Genomic DNA, 22,920 nt, shown 5'->3' on the forward strand with positions numbered 1-22,920 from the left:
TGAGCACCCAGGAGAGGCGCGAAGCCCTCCCCACCAACCTTCTGCCAAAACGTCAGACGGCAGGAACGAAATTCCGAAATCTCCAAGCAGAGCGCCCTCGCCTGCCGCCCAAATGAGAAGCGAAATGGCAGACGAAAGCGAAAGTATAACCGGCCAGGCTACCATTACTTAATTACAGCTGCAAGATCTTTTGGCCACCATTGCCCAACTTAAAAACCAGCTTGCCACCCGGAATAACAATACCACCCGTCAAACCCGCGGTATTACGCCTTTAAACAGCGCCTTTGGAGGGGCTAAATTTAAGCCCCATGGTATCGCTGCCCGGACAACATTTAAGCCTTACGGAAGTAACCAAAATGCTAAAAACCCTGCCTACGACAGGACGGCACGTAAAGCCGGCATCGACCCCGGCATATTTGATGGTAATAAGGATCGTTTTGATAAATGGATCACCAAAATCGCAGATAAATTTGTAAAGGACGACGAAACTTATAAAACAGAAAGAAGCCGCATGGCGGTGATCAATTCCCTCACTGAAAGGCTTGCCAACGACCTTATCCAAGGCCGCTATAAATCCACCATTATGCCTTTCAGCAGCGCGGCCGAAATGGTCGCGACCCTAGCCGCTGTTTACCACGATGACAATCAAGCCTCCAAAGCCCGTAAGGAGCTTCGTCACCTAAAGTTTAATCTGTCGGACAAGTCAACAGACATCCACCAGTTTATTGGCAAGGTTAACAGCCTAGCCGATAAAGCCAACATTGCCAAAACGGAACGCAAGTTGGTTCTCTATAAGCACATTCCTGCCAACCTAAACCCCCAGCTTTTCAGCCTATCCAAAGACCCAAATATCTCGTACGAAACCTTTGCCGGAAAAGTTGCGAATTTGGCGCTGGCCCAACAACGCGCTTGGGAGGAGCTCCGCGAGAACCGCAAAAAGAGGGAAGAGCGCCGTGAGCGTTCAGCCAGCGCCGAACGCAAACAGCGTCGACACGAGAATCGCCGGCACAGCCGGGAAGCCAAAAACCAAACCCGCACACAGACCATTGACGCCCCGAAGTCGCCCAGCAGAGAAAACGCCAAATTGGTCACTGAGGGTAGATGCTTCCTTTGCAAAGAAGCCGGGCACCTGGCACGCAATTGCCCCGAAAAGGCCGCTCACATCGCCGCCGTTCTCGCCCTTCAACACGAAGGCGATCGAAAAGCTGGTAAACGATCCGGCCACAGCTTATCTTCGTCGGATTCGGAAAACTGCTAAGGCTGCCGGAAATCTCCTCGGCAGTCTGCATGCCTCAAATAGCCAAAATCGATAGATCACCCAAATTAAACACCTTCCTTGCTCCCATTCAATTGCAAGACAAAGGTCGTGGTCTTAACGCCCAAGCTTTTTATAACACCGGAGCAGATGTGTATTTATCCATTCGACCGAGCCTCGCGAAAAAGGTCGCCCAACGTTTAGAGCTACCTATTAAAAAGTTCCCCAAACCTTTGGACTTTGGAGATTTTAACGGGAAGGTTACCGTAAGAGCCACCGAATACTTTCGGTTCACTTTGCAAATCGACGGACGACAATTCCCACGGTAGAAATTTATCCTCTTCGAGACGGCACACGATGTGTTTATCGGACAAGAATGGTGGACGAAGCATCGAGTAGGCTTATTCCCAGTTACCCGCAGCTTCGTTTGGCCCAACGACCTGCCCGCCATGGCCCAATACTCACCCGCAATCGTTGTACAACGTTCAAATCCGCCTTTGGACCTCGAGGCCCAAGTTGACGCAGTCCGCCGGGACCGCAAAATGGAATAAAAAGACCGTCGCATCCAGGTCCGCAAGATACTTCAAGGCCCTAAACGCCAATACGGAAACCAGGCTTAGATCGCAGAAATTAGCGCCTTTCCGACTATCCCAAAGACCGTTTCCAACAAAGCCCTGCCAGCAAATATTTGTGCCCTTTTTAACGACCCACGTTAAAATCGATGGAAGCGATCCCCGTTACCCACGGAGCCTATACCGCTGGTACCAGTAAACGATACGCCTACAACCAGCCTTAATGCGGTATCAGCCCTGCAATGGAACAAGACTTACGATGGACATCCCATTCCATTCCCTGCAAAGGAAGACCCGGAGCACATCGCGTAAGTACGAGCCAAGTTGCCCAAAGTACTTACCCACCTTAAGGGCTTCTTTTCCAAAAAGGCGTCGACGATTCTCCCGCCTAGCCGACCCGGTTTCGACGTGGTTTTGGAATTCGAGAAACTTTTGGAGGGGAGGCCAGCCCGTTATTCGACCCCTTTCGCGATAATGGAGTTGGAAAAAGAAACTATCGACGAATTTCTGAGGATCGATTTCATTGAACGGACCATAGAGGAGACCGCAGCTTTAACTTTGTTCGTTCCTAAACCGCAATCGAAGGAGCAACGTTTTTATATGGATTACAAATGGGTAAATAAATTTATCAAAGGACGACAAATATTTGCCCCCGACGTGGCCGGGACGTTGAGCAAATGTGGAAAAGCCCGGAGGATGACCAAGATCGACATTATTCGAGCTTTTAACAGATTGCTAATGGATCCGAAGTCACGGTATTTAACGGCGTTCAAAACGCGACAAGGTACATTTTAGTGGAAGGTCCTACCCTTTGGACTGAAGGTCGGACCCGCCTGGTTCCAAACTTTTATTAACGCTCAGCTTAATAAACTGCTGGACGCTTTCGCGAGCGCCTACGCAGACGACGTGTTGATTTATACCGAGGATAAATCGGAGCAAGTCCACTTTAAGCAAACCGAGGAGGTTATTTACAGGTTGCACAAAGCCGGACTCCAAGGCGATATCAAAAAGTCAAGTTTCGGCGTTTTCGAAATCGAGTACCTGGGTTTACTTCTAGAGATCGGTAAAGGTATCCGTATCGACCCCAAAAAGGTCGAAGCCATCACCAGCTGGCAATGGGACGATGTTACCTCCGTTTCCGTAGTACGATCTTTCCTAGGTTTATGCAATTTCGTTCGGACGTTCTGCCATTACGCCAGCGAATAAGCAGAACCTCTGATCCGATTATTGAAAAAGGGAGTTCCGTTCGAAAGAGGCCCCGAGCAGAAATCTGCCTTTGAAGCGTTGAAATAGCTGGTGATTACCGCCCCCGTGATGAGTTTTTTTAAACCCGGTATGTTTGTTAGGATGGATACCGACGCCAGTGGCAGGGCCACCGCCGGTGTCGTGTGGCAGCAATAGGACGATGGCAGCTGGAAGCCAATCGGTTATTCGTCCAAAACCATGTCCCCTGCTGAACAAAACTATCCGATCCAGGACCAGGAGCTATTGGCTGTGATTAATACGCTAAAGGACTTCGAACCAGCCCTGTTGGGTACCAAGTTCTGTGTTTTTACCGATTACCAGGCCCTAATTTATTGGTCGACCAAGAAACTTTTGTCCGCTCGCCAGATACGATGGGCTGACTACCTGGCCAACTTCGACCTCACCTTTAAATACCGTCCCGGCAAGGATAATGTGGCAGCCGATGCCCTTTCGCGCAAAACCATCGACAACCCTACGGTTAAAGCCCGAGCTGTGTTAGACCGCACCATTGCACTAATTCCTCCAGAAAAGATCGACTCCCGACCCGGCGAACCTCTTCCAACCATTAGCAGCTTGGAACCCTCCGCACCGCAAGGAGTTGACCTGGTGGCCCTTATCCTGGAAGAAAACCTAAAATAGAACCTAGGTCGCCATGATAATCTGTTAACGGTACCCGAGACTACCCAGGATGGCAAGATTTTCTTAAGAACGGCTCTTATCCGCGAAGCTCATGAGCCCAAGATCTTCGGCCATGGAGGCCAAAACAAAACCCTAAACCGCCTAAAAAGAGATTACTGGTGGCCCGACCGAAATCGAGACGTCAAACGCTACATCAAAAATTGTCGCGAATATTAGCGCAATAAGGTACGATATAACAAAACGCCTGGGCTGCTGCACCCACTGGAGATCCTTAGACGGTATTGGCAACACGTAGTGGTGGACGGCAAAATTATGCCCAAAGATAAAAAAGGCTACGATTACGTCTGGGTTTTTATCTGCCGACTGACCAAATTTTTGGCCACCCTACCGGGAAAAAAGACAGATACCGCGGAAATTTTGGCCATGCGGTATTATTAGATTGTATACCGTTGGAAAGGCGTCCCCGATTTATGGCTTTCCGATAACGCCGGACCGTTTATATCCGAGTTCCTAAATATTTTAAACGAGTTGATAGGAACAAAGCATAAACATGGAAGCGCCCGCCACCCTTAAAATTAGGGCAGCGTCGAAATTACCAACGTTGAATTGGATTAGAAAATGCGCTTTTATGTAGACAAATACCAAACGAACTGGCGACGGCATATTCCCGTTTTCGACTTCGGCCACAATTCGTCCGTTTACGCCTTTATCGGCATGGTACCGATCGAAGCAGAAACAGGAGCTCGCCCTAGAGACCCGCTTTTTTTACCTTTACCCGAAGAAGACCTGGAGACCGGTTAGCAACAAAAGGCGTTGGAAATGGTCCGCCAAGCCCGGTAAGCCCAGGAACTGGCCCGTAACAATGGACTCGGAGCGCAGATAGAGCAACAGAGGCAGGCTAATAAGAAGCGGCGACCGGTCGATTTTACGGTGGGAGATGCGGTTTACGTTAGCAAAAAGGGTTTTTCCACCGAAGCTCTTACGACCAAGTTGGACTCGCAAAATGCAGGACCATGGACGATTCTCGAGGAAAAGGGCCATAGCTTTATTTTCGACACCCCTGCCTGGTATAAAGGTAGTAAGCTGTTCCACGCCAGCCGACTGCGCAAGGCAGGAACGGATCCATTACCTTAGCAGTATCAAAAGCCGGAACCACCGGTCGAAATTAACGGAGAACCGGAGTGGGAGGTGGAGCAAGTGTTGGCCTTACGTCTATTCGGACGAAAGAAGACGTTGCAATATCAGGTATCGTGGGTCGGATTCGACCCTGATGAGACATGGTATGAGGCCCGCGATTTGAAAAATTCACCAGTACTGTTGGATACCTTTTACAGGGAGTACCCGGACGCAGCAGGACTTCCGGTAAATTTGCAACAGTGGATTAGGAGCGGAGCAGAGGATGTTTTTGCGGAGGACGGACCCGAGGATAATGTTGCCGAGCACGATGCGAAAAAGATACGAAAGCGGAGGAAGGCCCCGAGGAAATATACGTGACAAACTCAAGACTTTGACCGCTTACGTCGATTAGGCCTTAGAGGGGGGTAATGTGAGGATCAGGCCCTTAGACCTACCCTCAGAATCACGATTCGGCTCTACACCGAGCCAGGGATCGGATAAGGATCCACTACCTCCGGATTTAAGCGCGTCTCTTGAGCGCGTCGTCGATTGTAATTTCTCTCTTCTTTTTAGTTTAGAATTTTCGTCGATAGCGCCTAATACACTGAGGTTCTCCAATGTATGCCTGGCCGTGACAGATAAAACCTTCGAAAAAAACGAAATATTAAATAATTATATAAAAAAACAGTTTAAACGCGTTAATTTATTATACCAATAGGTTATTAAAAATACCGATTTAATTTATTTTAACACGGTTTTATTTACCGCGTACCGTAACGGGTGGAATACGTTCCAAAAAACGGTTAAAATATTATAATAAAAATTTGCACCTTTTAAATTATACGTTAAAAAATAGGCGATTAAAGATTACCGCGTTACGTTAATTTTAGCGCGTATTATAAATAATAAAACGAATTGGTTTAAAATTTACGATTTAATTTACGAAAAAATTCGCAATTACCAAATCGTTAATTTTAAAGGAAATGTAGTAATTCGGAAATTCGTACAGGCCGGAGGGCGTTTTTAACTTTTATAGGCCATAAGTTTACGTAACGAATTAAATAAGCCAAATTACTTTATTATTTTGGATTACGTTTTTAAATAGTTTAAAGGCGCGTTTTATAATAATATTATTAACCTTTTAATGGGTGGAAGGCGTAATTTCGCTAAATTATACGCGACCTTTGGAAAGTTTATTTTAAAATATAATTTAAAACCAATTTGCGCGCGAAATTACGATAAAAATAGGGAATTACCTATTTAGGAATATTTTTACGGTAATAATCGTATTTATTTTTAGTAAACAAAAAATTATTACGCCCTAATTTACGTTTTAACCGGAAAAAACCCCGGAATAAGGTTCCGCAAATTACCTTTTTTATTTAAATGTAAATAAATACGAGAAAAATTACGGAAAAAACGTTGGAAAAAATTTAAAACCAAATTCGTAACGGCCGGTATAATTCCGGAAAGGTGGGGTATATTAAACGGAAATAATAAATTAATTTATATAAATAAAAATTTTGTTATAATTTTTTTAACGGTTTGTTTATCGATTTATAACGAACCTTAGGATAATTTCCCAGGCTTTTAAATATATAACGTTAACGGAATTAGCGTTTTTACGTCGATAAATATTTCGTATAACCAATATTATGGCAATATACTATTTAATAATTACTATTTAATATATTTGGTAAACGATATAAAACGGTTGGACCCAAAATCGTTACGTAAGTTTAAAAAAGATAATCCGCGTTTTATATTATACGGTATATAACGCGTATAAATTATTGTTTATGGTAAACGTATAATAAAAGGAATTTTTATTAACGGGGCGGTATTAAAGTTTAATAATGTCGTTTACGTTAAAAGTTTTTACGTAAATATTGTTTTAAAAGTTCGTTTAAAAGAAAAAAACGTGTAATATAACGGTTTGGATTATATATTCCGTATTGGAAATATTAAAAGGAATATTTTGGTGTGTAAATTGGAACGTCGAAATAATATAATTTTCCTACAATACAAATTACTTAGCAATTATTTGCGCGTTCCATCCATTATATTTGTAAATTTTACCGGTATAATAAACTTTATAATAATTAACGGGTAAATAAAAACCTTTAAAACATTATAAAAAAATTTTATAAAAACGTTTGACGAAAAAAAGGATAATTCGTTAATTTAATATAAAAAAGCCGGCCATTTTGGTCCGGAAGCGTTAAAGGCGTTAATCCACCGGGTTAAAAGTGTAAAAATTAAAGGATTATTATTTTTGGAATGTAAAACGTACGTTTAAACGTACGGGAAAATAATAGTTTTTAAACGTTTTCGGAAAAAGCCCTACCGCCTTTATTATATAATATATTTGGATTTATTTTATTTTAAAAAATCCGGTATAGGGAAAAAATATTTATTATTATTTAAAAACGAATATATAAAACGCCTAACGGCCGTTCCATTTAACGGGAAAACTAATAACGAATTCGTTATTATTATTTTTGGGTTTAAATAATAAATAACGAGGTAATATAATCTTTAAATTGTTAAATTTTTCCACGATAATAAACCTACCTTTATAACCCACATTGGGTATATTTATTACCAAAAGCACTATTTAAATATAGGGATCGAAATAAAAATTCCCCCAGCTAATACCTACGAACCTAACGGTTAAATAAAACGTTTAAAACAAAAGGTAATTATACGCGCGTTTAAAATGCGTATAACGGTTAATTTTCCAACGACTTTATAATTTAACGTGGTTATAGCGGTAGCCTATTTAATTAATATAAGCCCGTTAATAAATAGGAAAAATTTTAACCCTAATAAAATTTTGCTAGTATAATTTTAGCGGTTTTTTAAATATTATACCTTTATATTGTATATTAAATTAGGAAAGAACCTGCGTCCAAATTGGTCGGGGATTTACGCTTATAGCTGCAAAATTTACGTATTAAACCCAATTAGGGTAAAAAATATAAATAAAATAATATTTAAAACGAATTTTAAAGCCTATATTGGGTATTTGGTAGGTTATAGGGCCATTAAAATATATTATATATGGGTACCTTTATTTAATAAAATTATTACTTTACGTAACGTACGTTTTAACGAATTACGTTTTTATTAGGGGATAATATAGGAAATTAAGGAAATAGGGAAATTTACCGACGAATACAAATTTTTAATTAACCAAATTTATAATCCAAAGTTAAAAACCCTGGGGAAAAGGATTATTAAAAACCTGGGCCTATTAAAAAATAGGCTAAACCTTATAATAAATTTAAACGTTCCTATTTTTAATTTAATTGTAAATAACGTATTAAAAATGTAAAATTCGGACGCCGAAACGGTAATCGCGTACGCCGGCGGTAAATTAATAACGTTAACGAAATTTGGTATAACGGACGGATTTTTTTTAAATAAGGCGGTTAACCAACCGGAACCGTTTGGAAATATTTATAAAAAAATTAACAAATTTAAAAAATATATTTTGGTAATTTTAAAATATATAAATATTTTGTAAAATAGTAAAATAATATATAAAATAGGGGATAATAATACCGAATTTGGAATACGTATTCCAAACGGTATAAAATTTCCACCCGAAATATTAATTTCCCTTAATAGGGAAATTAATACGCCTATATCCGAAAAAAACATTCCGGTCCAAAGGCCGGATTTCGTTTCGGAAAAAACGGCGTAGGATTATTTAATATCGGATAAATTTAAAATGGGGGGTAAAAATATTCTCAAATAATAAAATCCTAAAAACATTTAAACGAAATAACCAATTTTAACGTTAAAATTTTAAAACGTTGGTAAAAAACGCCTAAACGAATTTAAACGATTTTTACGTAATTCCAAACCTATAATAAAAATTTTAAAAACGGATATAAAATTACGCAAATAGCGGGGTAGGAAAAACGTATAACGTAAAAGGCGTACGGAAAACGATAAAAATACGAATTTTACAAATATTATATTTCCCGTAAAAAAAATATAAATAAACGGAAATATAAACGTATAAATTAAACAAATATATAATTTAAACCGGATAATTGTTCCGGGTTTTAAAATATGGTTAGCGTTTTTTATAACGTTTTTACCTAATTAATAAAACGCGTTAAAAAACGGTAATTATAATTATAAAACCTTATACAAAACCGTTATAATAATTATACAATAAAAAAAACCTAATTTAAAAATAAAGTTATACCAAAACGATTTAATACCAGTTTTTAAAACGTGGAAAAAGTTAGTTTAATACCCAAATTACGCGCAATTTATGCAGACCGTACGTTTAAAATAGGTTACGTTGGAAGATAAATAAATTTGGGAAATAATATCAAAATCGGAGTATAAAATAAAACCAATCTTTTTAATATAGGTATTTACGTATAAATTTGACAAAGACGGATATTTTAAACGGTATAAAGTTCGATTAATCGTTAGGGGTAATTAACAAACGTTTAATACGTTTGAAAATATTTACGTAACGATATTCGCGGCGCGCAATTTTAAATTAATATTCGCGTTAATGGCGTATTTCGATTTTAAAACAATATAAATAAATATAAATAACGCGTTTTTTAACGTAATATTTAATATTAATAAATTAATTTATTATACCGTTCCCGAAAGTTTTGGGAATAAAAATAAGGTATTTAAATTACGAAAAACGTTTTACGGAATAAAAAATTACCCAAATTTTGGTACGAAAAACTGTTACAAACGTTTAAATATTTGGGGTTTATTTCCGTTAGAAACGAATCTTATATATATATATTAAAATAAAATAAAATTATAATAATTTTTTTTGTAAACGATATAATCGTTTTATATTTTAAAAAATATACGCGAAAGGATTAAACCGTAATTACAAGGTTTAAGGCCAAATACGAATTACGTTAGGGACCGTTTTTTTGGTTTTTTGGTATACGCGTATTACGAAATAAAAAACAACGTACGGTTATATTATTATACGATTTTTATACTAAGAAAATTACTATACGTTTTAAGTTTATAAAAAATAAAGGTTACCTTCTAATACCGTTTTTAAAGGGTTTTATTTTAACATTTAAATATAAGGCGATTCCAAAAAAAATAAAAACCTACCAGGAAATAATAAGGTTTATTTTATATACCGTTATTATATTTAAACCGGACGTTACGTACGCGGCGTTTATTTTTTCCCGGTTTTTTACCAACCCAAACCTATTGTACAAACGTTTAACCAAACGGATATTATAATATTTATACGGATTTAAGTTTTTAAGTATAAAATACGGGGTTAACCTTTTAATTTAACATTTATTAATCGCAAATAACGCATTTTTTAATAATAATTTGGAAATTAAAAAATCGTTTAAAAAATACGTAATATTTTTATTCGGGGGTGCGATTAACTGGAAAGCGGTTAAATAAATTACGGTAATAAATTTAACAATAAAAATTAAATTATACGCGCTATTTAAAATGGGTAAAAAAATTATAATTCTAAATAAAATCTTCCGCGATATATAGTTAAATTTGGCTTAGCCCTAAAATTTATATTGCGATAATAAATAAATTATTCGCCTAATAATCGATAAAAATTTATAAATTAATATTAATTTACGTTATATAAATATTTAAAATATATGGTTTAAATAAAAATACGCGCGTAGTAATTTCCAAATAACGTATTTGGAAATAAATTTAATGCCGGTAAACGGATTTACCAAGCCATTTTTTATGGCCAAATTCGAATATTTTAAAATTTTATTTAATTTTTACGACGTATAATATAAAATATTAGGAAATTTATAAATATAATAAAAAATACGGTAATAATATAACGTATTTTTTCATTTATTAAAAAAAAAAAAAAAAAAAACCCGGCGTAAAAATAATATAAAAAATAATATAAAAATAATAATCTGGGCCGAAACCCGCCCATTTAATAAAAAACTTATTAACCGGCGTTAACGCCGTTAAAAAACGTTATAAAATAAACGCCCGTAATAGGTTAACCGTTTATAATTATTATTATTACCGCCGGTACGCCACCTACGAAAATTACCCTAAAAATAGCTTAAATACCATTAAATGGTACCGTTTATATATTTTACGGTATAATAAGTACGCCAAACGTTTTTATATCGGACGTTAGCGCAGGCGTTTTTTTCGTTTGGAAAATTACCAATTTTTTCGTTTAAAATTCGGTCCAATCCCGGAAATAATACGTAACTACGTTCCGAAAAAATTGGATTTTTTTAACGGGGGCGCGCGGCGAAATAAAAAACGTTTGGTCCAATTTATACGCGGCGCGTTTAAAAGATCCCCCAATTGGAAAAAAAAGGCAGGTATACCCGCCCCGGCAATTTTAATAACGCGGAAAACGCATTCCGCGTACGCGGGAACGTACGTCCGGTTAATTAACGTATAAACCGGTCTTAATTTCGGATAAATACGCCTTCGCGTACCCGAAATATAATATTTAACGATTTGTAAAATCGTTAAGGCGTATACGACGGGGGCGAATATAATGTAATTAAATATATAAAATTAATATAAAAAAAGGCTTAAATCGGCGAAAAAAACAAAATAAAAATATTTACGGAACGTTTAAAGGGTTTTTTACCTACCGATAAATTGTCGGTTTCCTTTTTTTCCTCCTTATTTTTACTTTTTTTTTTATTTTCCTTTTTTTTTTTTCCGGTATTTTATATATTTTATTAATAGTAAAAACGCGTAAAAAAAGGTATTAAAAACGAAAATATTTACGCCCAAAAACTTTTCGCTAGGTTAAACCCGAACGGTTTCGGCGGTAAAGGTAAAAGTAAAAATAAAAATAAAAATAGGGGCCGGTACGGTAACGGCGGCGAAAATTACGTTAACGGCGGCGGCGGTAAACGCGGCGGCGGTAATTTCGGCGGCGGTAACATTATCGGCGGTAACGGCCTCGGCGGCAATTTCGGCGGCGGCGGTAATATTAGTTTGTCTACAAATATTAAAAATACCTTATAAAATAAAAATTAAAAAGGATTATACCAAACGGACCTCGGTTTGCGAAACGGTTAACGTTATCGCCAAAACGGCGCGTTTTATAATATTTTTTCTTTTATATATTATATTAAAAACGTTTAATTAATTAAAAATATAAGAAAAATAAAAATTTACAAAATAAAACGCCGAAAAACGCGAATTTTTCGGCTTTCGTTAATCGGCGTAAAAAACGATATTAAATTTAACAGGTTAACAAACGTTTAACGAACGTACCGCGTAACGTATTACGTATAACGTAATATAACGCGCGGGTAAAAAGAAAATTATAATTTATTTTTATTATTATTATTGCTATTATAAGGTTATAATAACGGTATTATTAATACGCGCGCAAACCAATAAACGTAGGAAAATTATTTACAATTTGGTTATTATAATATAAAATAAAATTTAAAATTAAAATTACAAATTAAAAACGCGAACGGTTTATATAAATTGGAAACGTTTTTAACGATTATATTCGATTTTATTGTAATTATTTATATAATAAAGGGTATAATATTACGGATCCGAAACCATTATTTGGTAATTTACCGCCTACGTTTAATATAATAGTAAAATCGGATTACGGTACGCCTTATACCGTTATTATTATTTAATATTATTTTTTTTATTTTATAAATAAATATACGCATTTAAAATACGGTTTAAAAGGGTTATATTTGGGTTATATTACAATTAATCCCTAATATAATATTAAGGGTTAATTGGGGGGTATGTCGTATTAAATAATCCGATAGATCGAGTTATTATATGATAGCGAGCGTTAAATTAGCGTTAAAAGCAGGATAAAAGAGCCTCCGCGCTTTTTTGGCTAGATAGCGCTATTTAACCCAATATATGGCTTTCCTACCCTATTAATTCTGCCTGCACGTGTTCGTTAGTGTGCGTCAGATAGCTCGTATTGTCTTGCCTTCCATCATATGAACGACCCCACAACAATATCACGTGATCATACATTTGAATATTGTCACGTGCACCCCTGAGCCAAACCATCAAACAAGAAGCATATATCGAATGACTGTGGTTTCAAACCTGTATGGCATATCAGCTATTACCGGCCAATTTGGCTGGTTCCAATATATGTTTTCTCATGCTTGATATGATCTGGCTCGGTTAGAAGCTATCATGATCGTGCAACAGTCCCATCCTCGATTTCATGTCCACCAGGACATTGGTCGCACGCATACATTGATCAGAATTCTTTGCCACAGTCAGTGTTGCAGCACCATGCCTCTGTGAACGGATGACCACTGTCCGTCCGGATGTAGACAGATAACACAACACATTCTGCATTCCTGAAGCGACCGCCGATCTCCATTGGCATGCCGTCACGGCTCGGGAAGAAAGCTACATCCCTCCTCATTTATGCCTTGGCTGCATTTGTGTGCACGCCCTACTTTCGTCATTAAGATTTTTACTTTGTAATGTATTTTCGTAGTTTTGGGTCACTTGAAGTACCTATAGCCAAGTTTTGATGAGTACAGATCAGTATTGACCGACGTCAAAATAGACTTTTCCCCCTCGGTGATATTAACATATAACGAGATAGATATACCAAGTACCAATAACATGGTAGCACTGCGTATAGTTTCCCCATCTGATAAAATAAAATCAGCAAACCAAAGGGTTGAGTGGGGCTGGATACGACCGTGGGAATAAAAACACAGGACGAAAAAGTAAAGTTACGCAAAGTCGTAGGGTCGCAGCCAAGCAGTCTTAAAAACTAAGAAAAGATCTTAGAAGCCAAGATCAGGACGTTATGGAAGTGGATTCGCATCCGAGGGGCTGGGCAGCAAAAGTCCCCCCCCCCCCCCCCCCCCCCCCCCCCCCCCCCNCCCCCCCCCCTTGGTGGCCGAAACTCTTGTCGTTTCGGAAAGGTCGGCTTTCGGATCCACGGGGTCAAGGTAAGGAGGTTTCGGTCAAGAGGCTACAGTAAACAGACATCTTTCCACCAACGACGTCAGGAAAGTAAAGAGATGCATCAATTCATTCAAGAGCAGTTGGAGAAGTAGGAATGAACATAAAAGAAAATTCTATTCATGGATTAGAGGAATGCACCGGTGTCTTTCCAGAGTTGTCTCCAAAGCCTAGGCTATCGTCACAAGAACGAACAGCAAATGATAAATAAGATCCCTTCACCAAACACCATGAAGAGCCATCAACTCCCAAATGACCACCACTTCAAATAGCCCAGTACTTTCGGCAGATCTTGAACTAAGAGAAATAAAAATAATAAAAATAAAAATAAAAAAGTAATGTGTATACATTGACCACTGGCTCATTCAAAAAGATGAGAGAAAAACAATCCAAGAAGACCACCTGGGCTTTTCTATTCTGTGTTTGTCTTTTGTCTCAATACACAAATCACAAAATCTCTATAACCCGACTACCAATCAAAAATCGCATTTGCTTTACATTAAAAGGTAGGCACCAACAAGTCCGGCGATGCTCGCCGCCAGGAACCTGGAAACCGCCAATGATCCAGCAGCATTGTCCGGTCCCTGACCCTCCACCACGCCACCGGGGAAGGCGACGGTTTGAGCCGCGGGTGGCACCGTCAGCACCGAAGTGATGCCGTTGGCAGCGATGATGGTCGAAAATTTCGGAGCGGCCGTCACGGTGCCACCAAGACTAGCCGCACCAGTACCGGTCGGGCGGGGAGCGAGGGTCAGGCTGCCGCTTGCTGTGCGGACGGCGGTTCCAGGCAGGGACTGCAGGCTTGAGTCTTGGCTTGTCGGCGAGTTAGAGTCTCCGCCCGAAGGAGAATTGGAGTCTCCGCCCGAAGGTGAGTTGGAGTCTCCACCCGAAGGTGAGTTGGAGTCTCCGCCCGAGGGTGAGTTCGAGTTTCCGCCCGATGGTGAATTAGAGTCTTCACCCGACGGTGAGTTGGAACCTCCGCTCGTTGGCGAGTCGGTAGCACCGGGCAGAGGGGCGAGACTGGCGTTTCCACCATTTCCAGCCCTCGTAGAGTTGGTGCCCGGAAGAGCTCCGCTGCCCGTCGTCGAGTTGGTGGCACCAGGCAGAGGCGCAAGGGTGGCGTTTCCACCCGTCGTAGAGTTGGTAGCGCCCGGAAGAGGGGTCAAAGTGGTGCCGTTACCGCCGGCGGCACCGCCAGTGGAGTTAGTAGTGACCGGGAAAGGGGCCAGAGTGGTGCCGTTACCGGCCGCGGCGCCGCCGGTGGAGTTGGTAGCGCCCGGAAGAGGGGTCAGAGTGGTGCCGTTACCGGCCGCAACACCCTCAGTAGAGTTGGTAGCATCGGGCAGAGGAGTCAGCTCGGTGCCGCTACCGGCCGCAACACCCTCGGTAGAGTTGGTAGCGTCGGGCAGAGGAGTCAGCTCTGTGCCATTACCGGCCGCAACACCATCGGTAGAGTTGGTAGCACCGGGCAGAGGAGTCAAGGTGGTACCGTTACCGGCCGCGCTGTCCTCGGGCGTAGTAGAGTTGATAGCATCTGGCACGGGCTCAAGCGCGCCGGGGGCCGTCGTGTTGGTTAAATCGGCGCTGGGGAGGGGCTGGAGGGCTTCGGGAGCGGCCGAAGCCACGGGGTCTGCGACATCGGTAGTGCCTTCAGTCGAGTTAGTAAAAGGGAATGGCGCGGCTGGGTCGGTGCCGGTGGGAACTGCGGGAAGGCCTGAGATAACAGGGTTGACAGAGGTTGCAGGCGCGGCAGAAAGCAAAGGAATGGTTGCTGTAGGGGCTGCTACTGGTGGGATGCTCAGAGATGGTATGGCGGATGATGCTTCGGGCAGTGCAACAGAGGAAAGAACAGGGAGCTCGGAAGCTTCAGAGGCAGCAGGAACTGTGGCCGATGAAACCACCGCCGTTGCAGCCGATGAGGCTCCAGAGACAGTGACAGCACCGCCTACAATCTGCGAAAAACTCTGGATGCCACCGATGATGGGAGGGGCAGCAGAAGACTGACCAGCGACAGGAGCCGTCACAGACGAAATCGCCGTCGTTTCGGCGCTCGAGGCGCTAACTGTTGGCACGGCACCGTTGATCTGAGAGATAATTTGGACACCACCACCTACGGGCAGGGCAGCGGCTGGGGGCGCGGACGAGACCGCGGGAGGGGCAGATGTGGAGACGACTGCGGTCGCAGAGGTGGGCGTAATCACAACAACACCGGGGGTGGTGATGGCACTGCTGGTGGCAGGGACACTAGTGACAGGAGGGCTGGTGAAGATTCCAGCCTGTGTGGTGGTGCCTGTTCGTTCTGAGATAGGGGTGAAGGCCGGAGGAAGAGACGGGAGCTCCTGAAGTTGGCCAGCTGGGACGGCGGAGCTGCTGTTTGCCCCAGGAAGCTCTTGAAGCCCTCCTGATCCACCGGCACCAGCTCCGGTTCCGGTCCCAACAGCAGCACCAGGACCAGCACCATTTTTGTTACCTTGTCCTTTGCCCTTGCCCTGTCCTTGCTCTCGGTCCTCTGCAGCTGGAAGCTCTGCCTCGGCATCTCCCTTGCCAGCATTGCCCTGTTGACGGCCGTTGCCTTGCTCCTTCTCGTTCTGCTCGCCGGCCCGTCCGTTATCCTGGCCCTCATTCCGGTCCTTGCCTCCTTCCGGGCGTGCCTCGTTCCTGTCATTCCCGGAGTTTCCAAGCTTGGCACCGTTTCCAGTCCCAACATCGGCTGTGGGTACGGCTCGGTTGCCACCTGCCTCGATGGCACCACCGGTGGCGTTTTCGGTTTTGTTCTGAAGTTGCTGGGCATTGCTGATGGCCACGGTCAGCAGCAAGCTGGCCAATGCGCTCCTGGAGAACCTCATTTTGTGCTACGATGGGCCTGTTTAGTTATGTAATTATTGTTGTCTCCTGGTGTTGTAGACTGTAAACCAAAATGCGAGCGGTGTCGTCGAGATTCTGAAAATTCGTCCGAAGAAGATTTTGTGTATATAAGAATAAGATATATATAAGTGGCTCAGTAAATGAATGATAGGTACGTATTCACAAAAATAATCTGGCCTGCAGTTTCGAAAGGAAGGAACCTGCTGTCAAAGCTGAAGAAGAAGTGAAAAGTGAAGCCAAGGTTTAGGCAAAAGTGTAAGTGTGATGAAGGAAAGTGGGTGTAAAAGAGAGAAAGAAAGAATGTAAGAGAGCAAGAGAAAGAAGAAGACACAAAATGGAATACGGAAATAAAGTGAAGATGAGTGATGTTTTTGGGGCACGGGCTACCAAGAGGTGAATCCCAGCCCAGCCATGCCTTGTCCCCCTTTCCCCGGACAGGCCCATGACAATTTTGAAAGGTGTGTAATTTGTGACGGAGCATATGTTTGAAGCCCTTGCAAGGCATCATCTTGGCCCCGCGACCTTGCCGTAGTCGCCAAGAACGATGCCGCTATCCAGATCTGGCTGTGGACCTGGCTCAGGCTGCCGTAGAAGCGAAATAATACAAATGGATCTTTGCCCCCCGAAAGACCCCGGCGCATTTTCCAAGTGCAGAATAAGACGAATGGATGATGCTTGTCAAAAATTTGCTTTGCACGCTTGTGCAATGCGTTAATCCGTAGGTCTCTCATTTGTGAGACTTGCTAGTCAAAATAGAAGAGAAATATTTCCTTCAAGCTCTATGACCCCCATAGTACCTACCCAACAGCAGCGTTCAATTGAGTGGGCTGGTTCACAGTGGGCGGTATCACCAAAATGCTCAGAGTTGCGAAGCATTTGGCAGCGAAGCGACGAAACATGATCCCAAAGAACATTTATCCATGAACGCCAAGGAGGAATAAAAAGTAAAGAGATGCCTTTTCCCCGCCCCGTGGTGTGTAAACACTTTGTGGCATGGAAGCAAACAGGATTGGTTTCTCGATGCTGATCGAACAGTGTGACGGCAATTATGGCAGACCAGCGGAAGGAACGTCGTACAGTTCATTGCCAGGGAAGTCAAGCGGCTCTTTGAGATGGAATGGAACTTGACGCTAGTGAAGGGTATGTATCAGAAAACCAGGGGCTGTGGTACCGTAGATGCACCCAACAAAAGGGAATCTGGACCATAAGGTTGAAAATAAGCATCAAATGTCAGTGAAAGGTATGGGACGATAATTTCTCGACGTTGAAATTCATCCGTTCATGCTCCGAAAGGATGGTGCGGGGCTAGGATCAAGATGTGGATTGGGTGGGGATAACTCCTGTGTGGGTAACAAGTCCCTGTCCTTGCAGATTTTGAAACCATGTTCGCTAAAGCTGCAAAAGGTATCAGCCCCCAAGCTGGATGATGAGCCTGAATTGTTTAGTGTACTCATGGCGTTTTTGCTGCGGTTCGAATGGCTCCTGAATAGATGTGAGAGTGGATCAAGCAAAGCTGAATTGGGTGTAGATTGCCTGTCTGCCTATTAATATACTACAGTATATCTCCCCTGATTTTGTTTGGTGTTTCCAAGTACAAGAGGCTTAGGCCTATGGCTGGGTTAGGTACCTAAGTATAAGTCGATGCAGATGTCCGTATGTACGGCTGACCCAAGGTTGTTTATTCGTCGTCGACAAATGTTTCAACAAACGACAGCAGCATGTTGCTTTCTCGTTTGTTCATGGGTGCCTAGGTATGTCTACAGCAGGACATGACATTTGGCAGTACCCACGCATCATCATACCTGTTCGCGTAATAAGCAGGTGATTAGGTACCTACCTGGTATACACCTGAGCATTGACGTGCCTGTGTACCTTGATGGTATGCACCCACTTGCTGGCTGTTTGGGCTTGATGGCTGACTTGCATCGGACTTCTCAATCCAATGGAGGCCATTTTTGCAGACTTTGTTCCGAGACTCTGCAAGGCTGCCGATCTCGCTTTTGCTCGAGACTTCATACAAGCCTTGGGAGTAGGCGATTTCCCGCCACTTTGGTGTGAAGAGGCTGTGAGAAAGGGGCGCCGGCCGTCTCCAGAAGCCTCACCACCATTTTACTAAGCAGTCAAGCGGGACTACTCACCAAGTATTGCAGACGGCAGTTGATGTACCATACATACACATACTGGCACAAACAGGTGACCAGATGTGCTCACCAAACCCCTGAGGGAGGCCTTATCTATAGAATGTATCTATACATATATATTTTATTTGTTTAGCTTCTTCCATCCATCATATTTCAAATAGCAAGTTTAAAATTTAACCCGCATAATTCGCCGAGCCGGTCTTGCAAGGCAATGACAGGCTTCGGCAGACGCGACATGATTTGAAATCTAAGAAGTATCAACACATGCGACAATCTTACATGCGCGCCTCTCGGTCGGGCTCGACGTCCTCTTGCTCAGCCAGGAACTTTTCAGCGTCCATGGCAGCCATGCAACCGGAGCCTATGAGTTTATCGAGTTAGTCTTATTCTGACTGACTTCTCATGTGCCTGGATTGATGTCTCACTAGGAGAGAAATGGCGGTGTGGAGCTTGGAAAACTTACCGGCACTTGTAATAGCCTGTCTGTATCTCTTGTCTTGCACATCACCGCAAGCAAAAACGCCCTCGACGCTCGTCAGTGGGGTACCCGGCTTAGTAACGATATAGCCCTCCTCATCAATCTCGAGCTGCCCCTTAACGAGCTGAGTGGCAGGGTCGTGTCCAATGGCATAAAACAGACCGTTGGCTTCGAGGGTCTCCTCCTTGCCAGTAACGACGTCTTTGACGACCATGTGGCTCATAAGACCGTTCTCGCCTCCCTTGACCTCGACTCCAACCGAGTTGAACTTGACCGTAACCTTGGGGTGTGACAGCAAGCGCTTGGCCATGATGCTGCTGGCGCGCAGCTTGTCCTTGCGCACGAGTACTGTGACATGGCTACCGTACTTTGTCAAAAACATAGCCTCCTCGGCTGCGCTATCGCCACCGCCAATGACGAAAAGCGGCTTGTTACGGAAGATAGGCACAGCACCGTCGCATACGGCGCAGGCCGAGATGCCATTCTGCCAATATTTGTCTTCGCCAGGCAGGCCCAGGCGGCGGGCCGATGCACCCGTTGCAATGATGAGCGTATCTGCTGTGTGCGTGACGTCCGGCGACCACTCGGTGCAGTATTTGAAAGGGCGCGAGGACAGGTCGACTTTAGCCACCGTCTCGGAGATGATCTCGGTCTCAAAGCGGGATGATTGCTCGCGCATCGCGTCCTGTGTAGTGGCAGAGGAATATCGATCAGTCTCCGTCTCCTGCAACCCAGCCGATGCGTAGGTCATAACGTATAGCGGAGGGATGCCGTACCATGAGTGCCTGGCCACCAATACCCTTGGGAAAGCCAGGGAAGTTCTCCACGTCCGTGGTCGTGGTCAGCTGGCCGCCCGCTGCGGTGCCGTTGGCCATGAAACCTTCATACATGACCGCTGTTTGTACCGCGCCATCCGTCAGCCTGAGTAGTCTCACAACTCCTGGTATTCCTCTACGACTGGATCGGTTTCTCACGCTTCAGGTTGGCTCGCCCCAGGTAAATGGCGGCCGTATGGGCGGCGGGCCCGGAGCCGATGACTGTCGATGGTACAAGGTACGTCAGTATATCGATTTTTGTCCAGAATGCGTCACGCGCCCGCTTGGATAGCCAAGGGCGCCCCTGCGTGGCAGAGCGAGTTATTTGACAATGGACATACTAACTACCTTGCTGTGCATCCTTTTGGCCTGCGAAAACTTCTTGATTTCGCTGGCACGTGGCGGGTGTTCCCTAACACCGGCGGCAACAACAAGGGCTGCTGGTAAGCCGGGACCGCTTGAACGGAGAGTACGTCTGAAGGCTGATGAAAACAGCTTGAAGGACAGTTTGCTGGTTCGCGATGCGTGCTGCACGCGCCCGGCCCGTTGCGAGGATTAGGTTTCGGTGATGCTTTTTTTTGCAGGGGATATGAGACGGCACCGAGAGCGAGGAGGGGTGGAAGTTTGTTAGAGAAAGGCTGTTGCTATAGGGTGAAGTTGGCGGGGTATCAGATTGGTCAATCGGAATATCTCTACTACGGAAAAAAAGCTGGGTCACTTTGGCCTGCTGAAAGGAGTTGCTGATTCGTAAGCGGAAGAGGGGGTCCTATCGAATATTCCCGTTGCAGCTAGCAGTCACTATAATGAAGAACTTAGTAATGTGGTAGGTACTATTCAGCAGCTGGATTTGAATTTCCGGTGCCCCCGCGTGTCATGCTGCTGCCGACTCGAGTTCGGCCTTATGTAAGGCACGTATCCATCCGTATCTTCTGGACCTAGGCAAGCTAGGATGTGCATGTGGTCAGTGGGTCGTTTGGGTGGCTGAAGTGGCTGAAGATTGATTGTGTAAGTGTTTTCCAAGGGGTTCCTGCCGAATTCAATAGAAGCTGAAGGCACCATTGCGGAGAAAATGATCTCATTGGTTTGTTTCGCTCTAGCGTAAAGAGTTTCGACCAACAAAGCCGCGGTCCCCACTAGTCTGAGCACCTCACTGAGACTGGACCCGCCACTTGACTTGGATGCACATCCCGATTGCTGGGGATGAATCATTCAGTCAGTCAGTTTGACCGGGGTTGGGTTGCCCGTTAGGTCAATCAGTAAGGTACTTTGGGTACCTACGTATCTTGTCCGTCCGCCACTCCTACCTGCCCGCATGATAACAGGCAAACACCGAGCAAGCACCAGTCAAACAAGCTCCGCCACTTGCCATTCGTCAGTACCGCCCGCCCCCTCCCCCATCTGACAACCTTTAAAAAGAAGCCTGATCCGTCTCGAACCACACTTGGGACTCTCTCTCCTCCACTTCTCATCTCCCTTCACCTTCACCACTTTCTCTCCGCCCCAAGCGAGAACCTCATTCATCTACATCTTTGCGACGATACAACAATCATCGCTATCATCAGTACATCAATCAAACGTCAAGGACCAGCGCCACGATGCAGATCTTCGTGAAGACTCGTAAGTTTGTTTGCTCTCACTTTATCCAACGATTCTAGTCGTTCAACAGTATGATTCACAGTTATCGTTCGTTTACTAACAACTCGTTCACAATTCAGTCACTGGCAAGACCATCACCCTCGAGGTGGAGTCTAGCGATACCATCGACAACGTCAAGTCGAAGATTCAGGACAAGGAGGGCATTCCTCCCGACCAACAGCGTCTCATCTTTGCCGGCAAGCAACTTGAGGATGGCCGGACTCTTTCCGACTACAACATTCAGAAGGAGAGTACTCTCCACCTCGTGCTCCGCCTCCGCGGTGGCATGCAGATTTTCGTCAAAACCCTCACGGGTAAGACGATTACTCTGGAGGTCGAGTCCTCGGACACCATCGACAATGTGAAGTCGAAGATCCAAGACAAGGAGGGTATTCCCCCGGACCAACAACGTCTCATTTTCGCTGGCAAGCAGCTTGAGGACGGCCGGACTCTTTCCGACTACAACATTCAGAAGGAAAGCACCCTTCACTTGGTCCTTCGTCTCCGTGGAGGCATGCAGATCTTCGTCAAGACTTTGACGGGCAAGACCATCACGTTGGAGGTAGAGTCGTCAGACACAATCGACAACGTTAAATCCAAGATTCAAGACAAGGAAGGAATCCCCCCAGACCAACAGCGATTGATTTTCGCTGGAAAGCAGTTGGAGGATGGGCGCACGTTGTCCGACTACAACATTCAAAAGGAGTCTACGCTGCACCTGGTCCTCCGTCTGCGTGGAGGTATGCAAATCTTCGTCAAGACTCTTACCGGCAAAACAATTACACTCGAGGTTGAATCGTCCGACACGATCGACAACGTCAAATCCAAGATTCAAGACAAGGAGGGTATTCCGCCTGACCAACAGCGCTTGATCTTCGCGGGTAAGCAGCTGGAGGATGGCCGGACTTTGTCTGACTACAATATCCAGAAGGAGTCGACTCTGCATCTTGTGCTTCGTCTTCGTGGCGGCCAGTAGATCGACTTTGGCAGCAACACGTAGTCTCGACGAATCTCACGTTGGGACATGGAATTGGCGTTTCTTTGGGTTTGATACAGTCAGGAATGGGATGACATGAATGGATTTTTTAACTTTCCACTACACATACTTTGACACTAGCATAGCGGTGTCACAAATTCAACAACTTTGAGTAATGAATTTCGTATCTGCTTTGAAATATTTGAGCTT

The 22,920-nt window shown here is 43.6% G+C and overlaps 6 protein-coding genes across 6 annotated transcripts; 3 read left to right on the plus strand and 3 right to left on the minus strand.

Annotated features, from left to right (window-relative positions):
* Positions 1-14,294: 14,294 nt before the first annotated feature.
* On the minus strand, positions 14,295-16,646 carry PgNI_04191 (uncharacterized protein; the record flags this gene model as incomplete). The annotated part of the gene is made up of 1 exon (XM_031124242.1): positions 14,295-16,646. The coding sequence occupies one exon, from the start codon at positions 16,644-16,646 to the stop codon at positions 14,295-14,297; it is 2,352 nt and encodes a 783-aa protein (XP_030985678.1).
* Positions 14,851-15,242, plus strand: PgNI_04192 (uncharacterized protein; the record flags this gene model as incomplete). Its single annotated transcript, XM_031124243.1, has 2 exons — positions 14,851-14,888; positions 14,939-15,242. Coding segments are annotated over 2 exons (342 nt in total), but the record flags the coding sequence as incomplete, so codon positions are not given.
* Positions 16,647-17,944: 1,298 nt separating the features above from the next.
* PgNI_04193 (uncharacterized protein) lies at positions 17,945-18,049 on the minus strand (the record flags this gene model as incomplete). The annotated part of the gene is made up of 1 exon (XM_031124244.1): positions 17,945-18,049. One exon carries the CDS (start codon positions 18,047-18,049, stop codon positions 17,945-17,947), a length of 105 nt encoding a protein of 34 aa, XP_030985680.1.
* Positions 18,050-18,640: 591 nt separating this feature from the next.
* PgNI_04194 (uncharacterized protein) lies at positions 18,641-20,898 on the minus strand. Its single transcript, XM_031124245.1, has 6 exons — positions 20,441-20,898; positions 20,259-20,321; positions 20,061-20,179; positions 19,270-19,969; positions 18,804-19,167; positions 18,641-18,712 (listed from the first exon to the last, which is right to left on the minus strand). The coding sequence occupies exons 1-5, from the start codon at positions 20,457-20,459 to the stop codon at positions 19,082-19,084; spliced, it is 987 nt and encodes a 328-aa protein (XP_030985683.1). The 5' UTR covers positions 20,460-20,898; the 3' UTR covers positions 18,641-18,712; positions 18,804-19,081.
* On the plus strand, positions 20,285-20,546 carry PgNI_04195 (uncharacterized protein; the record flags this gene model as incomplete). Its single annotated transcript, XM_031124246.1, has 2 exons — positions 20,285-20,337; positions 20,366-20,546. The coding sequence occupies 2 exons, from the start codon at positions 20,285-20,287 to the stop codon at positions 20,544-20,546; spliced, it is 234 nt and encodes a 77-aa protein (XP_030985682.1).
* Positions 20,899-21,298: 400 nt separating the features above from the next.
* PgNI_04196 (uncharacterized protein) lies at positions 21,299-22,710 on the plus strand (the record flags this gene model as incomplete). Its single annotated transcript, XM_031124247.1, has 2 exons — positions 21,299-21,716; positions 21,815-22,710. The coding sequence occupies exons 1-2, from the start codon at positions 21,695-21,697 to the stop codon at positions 22,708-22,710; spliced, it is 918 nt and encodes a 305-aa protein (XP_030985685.1). The 5' UTR covers positions 21,299-21,694.
* Positions 22,711-22,920: the final 210 nt, after the last annotated feature.

The sequence above is a fragment of the Pyricularia grisea genome (genome assembly GCF_004355905.1).
Source record: "Pyricularia grisea strain NI907 chromosome Unknown Pyricularia_grisea_NI907_Scaffold_2, whole genome shotgun sequence".
NCBI lineage: Eukaryota > Fungi > Ascomycota > Sordariomycetes > Magnaporthales > Pyriculariaceae > Pyricularia > Pyricularia grisea.